Below are 7,637 nucleotides of genomic sequence, written 5' to 3' on the forward strand. Positions count from 1 at the left end.
TACATCCTATGCTCATATGTGGGATACACTTATGTTAAAAAGATGTCTATCTGACATTACAGTTTAATTGTGCACCCTGAGTTTGAACTGGTGACCCTCCTGGAGCCTCCTGGTCACTTGCACAGGTCCTTCCCCAACTGTTCTTCCCATCACCCAGTCGGCTGTCCCCCAGTCCCTGGGATGGGGAGAGGAAGTAGGGGCACCTGGCCCCAGCGTGGGGCAACTGCAACTGCCTCCGGGCGTGGGGGCTATAAGAGGGACAGGTGGGCACAGAGGGCAGAAACCCAGGAGCCCCCAACCGACCATGACCCAAAGCTGCAGATACTTCAGCCCCGCCCTGGCCCCCATCCTGCTGGCCCTGCTGCTGGGCGGTGAGTGGGGTCGAGTCTGTCCCTGGTCTTCTGCTCCCGCCTCTCCATTTGCCCTGGACCCTGCCGGCCCCCTCATCCTCATGGGATGAGGAGGTGACCGAGGTTCTGAGTGGTGAGGGTGAAGGGGGGGTTCACCCCGCACCCTGTGGGGACTTCAGGTCTGGCTGCGCCGGGGCAGGAGGACCGCACACGCCCCCTCCCCTCTCTGGATGACAAGCAATAGAGGAGCCCAACCCGGCGGGGTCCTGGTGGGGGTCCCAGGGGTCGGGGTTCCTCCTCCGCTTACCGACCCACTCCCGCCTGTGCCCCCAGGCCCCGCGCTGGCCTCGGAGATCGTGGGGGGCCGGGCGGCCCGGCCGCATGCCTGGCCCTTCATAGCTTCGCTGCAGCGGCGCGGAGGCCACTTCTGCGGTGCCACCCTCATCGCGCGCAACTTCGTCCTGTCGGCAGCGCATTGTCTGAACGGCCTGTGAGTGTCTCCGCGCGCGCACACATCCGGTCCCGGCGCGAGGGGCGTGGGGCCGGCCCAGGGTGGGGGCTTCCGGCAAAAGCGCGAGGGTATGCAGGGTCCTCCTGCGCCCCAGCTGGGTCTCTCCACCGCTTCCCATCCCGGGGGCCCCCACATCACCTCCTGTCCGCCCCCCGACCCCAGGAACTTTCGATCGGTGAGCGTGGTGCTGGGGGCGCATAACCTGCGGCGGCGGGAACGAACCCGGCAGAAGTTCAGGGTCCAGAGGGTCTTTGAAAACGGCTTCGACCCCTTGAGCCTGCAGAACGACGTCGTGGTTCTCCAGGTGCGCGGCGGCCGGGCGGGCAGGGCAGGTGCAGCGCCCTGAGAGGCTTGGGGAGGGCGTGAGGAGCAGGAGACTGGGGGGTGCAGCGGGCGGGGCAGACCTGGTGTCCCCCCTAATCCCGGGGCTTCAGTCATCCCGCTGTGAAATGGAGAAGTACACCCCCGCATCCCGCAGGGCTGCCAGAGATTAGACCAAAAGACAGCCAGAAGCTCTGAGCAGCTGTCTTTGCTGGCGGTGGGCAACGACGGCCTCCTTCTTTGGGAAATGGGGCAAAATTACCTACATTAGGGCGGGTGGGAGTCTGGAGGCAGAAACCTACGTTTCCCCTCTGCTTGCACAGCTATGATTATTCACTGAGACTGTTCTAGAACAAGGGCTTTATGGTCGCTGGTGTAGCCCACGGTTTGTTCTGTTGAACATTTACTGTTTACTGCATTCAAGACACATTCAGGGACTTCCTTGGTGGTCCAGTGGTTAAGACTCTGCACGCCCAAATTCAGGGGGCCCAGGTGCAATCCCTGGTTGGGAAATTAGATCCCGCATGCTGCAACTAAGACCCCGCACAGCCAAATAAATAAATATAAAAAAAGAAAAAAAAAAAAAAGACATATCTAGAGATGTGGCCTCAGCCATGGTGGTTCCTCCTGCTTTACAGATGGGGAAAGTGAGGCTCGATGGGAGGCATGCTGAGGGTGGGCATCCTGCTCTTAAACACCCCAAGATCATGGTGGAGCCTCTGCGGGGTAACCCGGCCCCAGAGTCACAGCCGTGGCTCACCGCCCCTCCCCCATGACTGCTCTGTACCCGCCCCCCCTCCTCTGCAGCTCAACAGGATGGCCACCCTCAACGCCAATGTGCAGGTGGCCCGGTTGCCTGCCCAGGACCAGGGCGTGGGCGAAGGTGTGCAGTGTGTGGCCATGGGCTGGGGCCAGCTGGGCACGAACCAGCCACCGCCCCAAATCCTGCAGCAGCTCAATGTGACTGTGGTGACTGGCCTCTGCCGCCCCACCAACGTGTGCACCCTGGTGCCACGCCGGCACGCTGGCATCTGCTTTGTAAGTACCCTGGGTTCCCCCAGCCCCCACCCCACTCCCTCCTAGGCTGCTGCAGCCAGATGCCTGGAATATCTTCCCCACCCTGAAGGGCAGGTAGGTGGAGCTAAGAGGGCTGGGCCGGGATCCCAGCCCCTCAATTTGTCTGGCTCCACAGGGGGACTCCGGCGGGCCCTTAGTCTGCAACGGGCTGGTCCATGGGATCGATTCCTTTGTTCGTGGGGGTTGCGGCTCCGGGGTCTTCCCAGACTCCTTTGCCTCTGTCGCCAAGTTTGCCAACTGGATCAACTCTATCATCCGGCGCTACAGTGATGACAATGGCCCTTCTCTCCACCCTGGGGACCCCAGGGGCAGGACCCACTAAAAAGGCTGCACCTGTCACACCCCCTCACCTACCCCTGGCTGGGCCCTTCCCATGAAGCATCACTCAGCATCTGGCACAATAAAAACCTCTCTGTTTTGTAGAAGGTGTTTGCGTGTTTGTTGGTTGTACAGCTGAGTCTTGAAAAGTCCTCAGGAGAAGGTCTTAGGCATGTCACGAGTACGCTGCCACCAGGTGGTGGCTAATTCAGGGCACTGGGGTAAGAAGTCCCTTCCCTATCTTCCACAAAAGGATCCCAGTTGCTATTTCTGGTTTTCCCTCCTGTTAAACAATTAAACCAGTGCTGCAGGTGGTGAGAACACAGAGCACTACAGCAGGTGTTCACATATGCTTACAAGCACAGACATCACTCCGAGTCTTTGGAAGTATTCACTCAGCTGGTCCTCTCTCTGCCCTCGAAGCAGAGGGGCAAACAGGTATGAAGTCACATTCAAGAGCCTGGGTTCGAGTCCCAGCTCTGTGACTTTGAGCAACTTGTGTGCTGTCTCTGAGCCTCTGTTTCCCTGCAGTAAAGAGTGACAGACTGTCTGGGAAGCAGCCAGCCAGGAGTTGGGGTCCCAGGCCAGCCCCGGCTTCAGTGAGTGGGGAGACAGTCCCTCCCCCACCTCCCCAGCCTTGGTGGGGAGGTGGGGGAGGAGGGAGGCAAAGACGTCAGATGTCTCACAAGGAAACACTTCACAACAGCCCTGGAGAGGCGACCAGCCTGTACCCCTCTTCTGCTTCCCTGAGCCTGGGAAGGAACCCCCAGGGGCCCACAACACATGTGGGCTCTGCCATCATGCGGCTCACAGGCTGATGGTGGGGGAATCAATTGCCTAAGCCAGCAAATAAATTTGAGAAGTAACATCAGGCAATGCCCCCTCCCCCACCCCTGACCCCACACTATGAGGCCAGGATAAATTCCTTTCTGCACCAATCCCCCCCCCCCCCCCCGCATCCTCCCAGTGGGGCACACCAGCCTGGGCCCTACCTGACAGTCGGTCCTTTTGCTAGTCCCTCTGTCTGCCAGCTCTTCCTGAAGGTATACCTCCCCCCAAGTGCCAGCAGCTCAGAACGTGACCCACTGCCCAGCAATTGCTTTTTCCATTTAATACTATACCCTGGCAGTCTTTCCAGGTCAACAGAGCATCCAGGGACACTCGGGGTTATCCATTGAACTGACCTGTCTTGTTGGGTCATTTCCAAATTTTGTCGCAATTTCCAATACGCTTACTTACATAATCTGGACTCCACTTGCAAATGTGCTTTCGTTTCAGAGATTCTGATTTTAGTATGGAAACATGTCAGGATCTAACGAATCACATTTGCTATGTTGTTTTCTAATTTTCTTTTCACTGTGAAAAGAAGGAGAGGGAGAAAGATGGTGCACTGCTTCCACTGGGAAAAGCTCACAGCTCAAGGTCCTCCCCACTCTTCTGGGAGCACCCAGCATCTACCCCTAGTAGGTTCATGAGATATTGACCCGCCATCCCCAACTTACAGAGGACTGTGTGACTCAGGTTCTGCTCATCAGAACCTTTCATCCCCTGCCTGCAAAAGATGGTTTAGGGGCATGAGATCCAAGTTCGGCCAATCAGAGGCAGGCTTGAGACCCTGGCTACAGTGATGGGGAATTTGTAGACTCAGCTACTGAGCTGAGTCTAGGGCCCCTGGGGCCACAACAATGAAGTCTGTTGAGGAATAAAGTCATCAAGGAGGAAAGGAGGAACCAGAGGGAGACCTGACCTTGTTTAGGTGCCTGGATCAAACTATAGCTGAAGGTGGACCCATGAACTTTCCATGTAATTTCTTTGTTGAAAATTCCACCCACTTTGCCTTGGTTTTTTTTGTCACTTGTATCCAGTCTTTCCAGCCACCCCTACACATCACTTTTCCCATATTCTACTTGTTGGGATATCAAGCTCCAGAGCCACACCAGTGGGAACAAGGGTGTTGGATGACCTCTCCCCACCCCCACCTGACCTCTTCTCCAAGTTGTAGGAGGAAGAGAAAGAAGGGAGGAGCGGAAAAGGAGGAAGTGGGTTGTTTACAGACTGTGGTCTTCAGCTGCTGTTGCGAAACTTTTGGAGCTGGATAGGCACTAGAGGGGACTGCACTGGGGGGCTAAGGGTGGGTCCATCCCTCTGCTCTGCCTGCTGCCCATCCAAGGGGCAGCTCGCCACACCAGTGCTGGCCCTGGGTCAGGCTCACAGGGGTAGTTGGCATACCCAGAAGCCTGTCTATACTCAGTACAAAGTCCGTGGGAGAGAACCGCACCCCTGGGGAGAATGGACAGGCAGCTTCCCTTTCTCCAGTTGGGCCGATGCCCACCCGGCAGATAGGGCCTGTGGGAGCGCCCGCCTCCTTCAAGCCTCATAAAAGCACCCCCATGGTCCTGCCTGGGTCAGTGTCAAGGCCACGGAGGCATCATGGCAGACCGCTCCCTGCACCTGGTGGTTCTGATCCTCCTTGGGACAGCCCTGTGTGGTGAGTGGATGTGGGATGACCAGTGGGGGCCACCAGCCTGCAGGGCAGTCAGCAAGGTGGCCCCTTCATCAAACAGGACTATTCCCCAGTCCCACGTGAACAGAAGGCTCTGGAAACCAAGGAATTCTCCAAACTTTAGGGATTTGGGGGTTGTTTTTTGTTTTGGTGGTGCCAAGTGGCTTGCAGGATCTTATTCTCCGACCAGGGATTGAACCCCTGCTCTTGGCAGTGAGAGTCCCAACCACTTGACTGCCAGGGGATACTCTTAAAACTTTGCATCTAGTTTTTCACACACTGGAAAACCGAGAGGCAAATGCTGGCAGAGATGTTGGGTTTGGGCGGCCCGGCTTTCCTCGTGTTTAAATTGAAGCCATCAGGCCCAGTGTGTAGGCATGGGGTTTTCCCCAGGCTCCCTCACTCCTTATCCTATGTCTTCTGAGAAGTTCCTCCCTGAGGCCCCGGGAGGTTGTAACTCTGTTGGGGAGGATTGTAGCATGGAATTCCACGTCTGAGGGGAGTGTTACAGCCACCGGAGAGCGGGGTCCACGGGGGATCCCGAGGGCTAGGCTGCAGTCACCACCGAGGTCCTCACACTGACCTGCCTATACCTCCAGCGGCACAGCCCCGTGGCCGGATCCTGCGTGGCCAGGAGGCTCCATCCCACTCCCGGCCCTACATGGCATCCGTGCAGGTGAACGGCAAGCACGTGTGCGGAGGCTTCCTGATAGCAGAGCAGTGGGTGATGAGCGCAGCGCACTGCCTGGAGGACGTGTGAGTGGCCCGGGGCAAAGAACGGGGCCGGGCGGGGCGGGGCGGCGGGGACGTGGTTCTGATGTGCGTCACCCCACTCCCAGGGCCGATGGGAAGGTGCAGGTCCTCCTGGGCGCACACTCCCTGTCGCAGCCGGAGCCCTCCAAGCGCCTGTACGACGTGCTCCGCGCAGTGCCCCACCCGGGCAGCCGGCCAGAGACCATCGACCACGACCTACTCCTGCTGCAGGTCTGCCGGGTCTAGACGCAGTCCCCCCGCTGCCCCGGGGCTCCGCCCTGTCCCGGCCCTAACGTTGGCTTCTGCCCCATCCCCCAGCTCTCTCAGAAAGCCGTGCTGGGCCCTGCCGTACAGCTCCTGCCATGGCAGCGCGAGGATCGCGACGTGGCTGCGGGCACTCTCTGCGACGTGGCGGGCTGGGGCGTGGTCAGCCACACCGGCCGGAAACCCGACCGCCTGCAGCACCTACTCCTGCCGGTGCTCGACCGCGCCACCTGCAACCTGCGAACGTACCACGACGGCACCATCACTGAGCGAATGATGTGCGCGGAGAGCAACCGCCGGGACACCTGCAAGGTTCGCAGGCGGGGCGGGACAGAGAGGGTTCCGGCCTGCTGTGGGTGAGGCCTGTAGAGGGGCGGGGCAGAGAGGGGACCAGCCTGTTGGGGGTGGGTCCAGGAGAGCGGCGGGGCGCCCTGGGGACTGGGCAGAGAAGGGCAGGTATGCTGGAGGGCGGGGCCAGCAGAGGGGCTGCGCACGCGGACAGGCCGGGCGGGAATGGCTGGTCTGAGGACAAAAAAGGGTTGGGAGGAGAGGTAACAACTGGGAGAGGATGTGGATGCATTGGGACCCGACCTTGAAGGCTTCGAGGGGCTGCTGCGCAGACACTGGGACGGAGGGCGGAGTGGAGCTTGAAAAAGGCGGAACCGAAATCCGGAGGCGCGGCCTTGATGGGCGGCGGTGGGTGGACCCTGGGGAAACTGACGAGTGAGGGAATGATTGAGGCCTCAGGGCTGAGCGGAATTGCAACAGGCTGGAACTGCAGCAGGCTCTAGTGGAGCCGAACCAGGACGCGGGGAACCAGGACGCGGGAGGGCGGGCCTGCACCGGACCTCACGACCCCGCTCCCCGCAGGGCGACTCTGGAGGCCCGCTGGTGTGCGGCAGCGTGGCCGAGGGCGTGGTCACCTCGGGTTCGCGGGTCTGCGGCAACCGCAAGAAGCCCGGTATCTACACGCGCTTGGCGAGCTATGTGGCCTGGATCGACGGCGTCATGGCTGAGGGCGTAACCGCCTAAGTAGCCCCTGAGAGGCTGCGGTCACGGGGCCCGAGCAATAAAATCATCCATTCCTGCACCCGATCCGCCTTTATTGATTGCACGCTGCCTGCAGGAGTGGACCGAAGTGAGTCAGGCTTGAGGGGGCGGCGGAGTCCTGGTAATGATGGTAAGGCTGAGATTTACCTGAAGGAGGGACATTCGGGCTAAAGTCCGGAGGCCCCACGCCCTTCAAGCCTGGCTTCGCTTCACGCCTCGGCCACACGGTGGCGCCCTTACTCTTCCCAGGAAATAGAAGAGGTGTCCTGAAGACCTAGCAAGGGGTGCGGGTGGGGTAGTGTCCCCTTGGTTCCCGCTTCCCAAGAGGAATGTGAAGGCCTACTGTGTGCAAGACCCCCGCTCTGGGCTGAGATCTAGGTACACAGACAGGTTGTGTTCTTAGAACCGTGTCCCAAATGGGGAAACGCTCAGAGACACTGTGCGACTGCTGAGCAGCCTGGAATTCAGCCCAGAGCAAGGTACCGCCTGC

At 59.6% G+C, this 7,637-nt stretch overlaps 2 protein-coding genes across 2 annotated transcripts; both read left to right on the plus strand.

The window, feature by feature from the left end:
- Positions 1-285: 285 nt before the first annotated feature.
- Positions 286-2,661, plus strand: ELANE (elastase, neutrophil expressed). The gene is made up of 5 exons (XM_065918431.1): positions 286-371; positions 684-840; positions 1,024-1,165; positions 1,990-2,220; positions 2,375-2,661. The coding sequence occupies exons 1-5, from the start codon at positions 305-307 to the stop codon at positions 2,579-2,581; spliced, it is 804 nt and encodes a 267-aa protein (XP_065774503.1). The 5' UTR covers positions 286-304; the 3' UTR covers positions 2,582-2,661.
- Positions 2,662-4,947: 2,286 nt separating this feature from the next.
- Positions 4,948-7,181, plus strand: CFD (complement factor D). The gene is made up of 5 exons (XM_065935216.1): positions 4,948-5,065; positions 5,680-5,836; positions 5,920-6,064; positions 6,152-6,409; positions 6,968-7,181. Exons 1-5 carry the CDS (start codon positions 5,008-5,010, stop codon positions 7,127-7,129), a joined length of 780 nt encoding a protein of 259 aa, XP_065791288.1. The 5' UTR covers positions 4,948-5,007; the 3' UTR covers positions 7,130-7,181.
- Positions 7,182-7,637: the final 456 nt, after the last annotated feature.

This window comes from Muntiacus reevesi, chromosome 1 (assembly GCF_963930625.1).
Source record: "Muntiacus reevesi chromosome 1, mMunRee1.1, whole genome shotgun sequence".
NCBI classification, from domain to species: Eukaryota; Metazoa; Chordata; class Mammalia; order Artiodactyla; family Cervidae; genus Muntiacus; species Muntiacus reevesi.

Excerpts from the sequence above, each read along its gene's own strand:
- ELANE (XM_065918431.1), top strand. The coding sequence starts at position 305 with ATGACCCAAAGCTGCAGATACTTCAGCCCCGCCCTGGCCCCCATCCTG. Across the intron at positions 372-683 it reads GCTGGCCCTGCTGCTGGGCG|GCCCCGCGCTGGCCTCGGAG; the intron begins GTGAGTGGGGTC and ends CTGTGCCCCCAG. Across the intron at positions 1,166-1,989 it reads ACGACGTCGTGGTTCTCCAG|CTCAACAGGATGGCCACCCT; the intron begins GTGCGCGGCGGC and ends CCTCCTCTGCAG.
- CFD (XM_065935216.1), top strand. The coding sequence starts at position 5,008 with ATGGCAGACCGCTCCCTGCACCTGGTGGTTCTGATCCTCCTTGGGACA. Across the intron at positions 6,065-6,151 it reads ACGACCTACTCCTGCTGCAG|CTCTCTCAGAAAGCCGTGCT; the intron begins GTCTGCCGGGTC and ends CCCATCCCCCAG. Across the intron at positions 6,410-6,967 it reads ACCGCCGGGACACCTGCAAG|GGCGACTCTGGAGGCCCGCT; the intron begins GTTCGCAGGCGG and ends CGCTCCCCGCAG.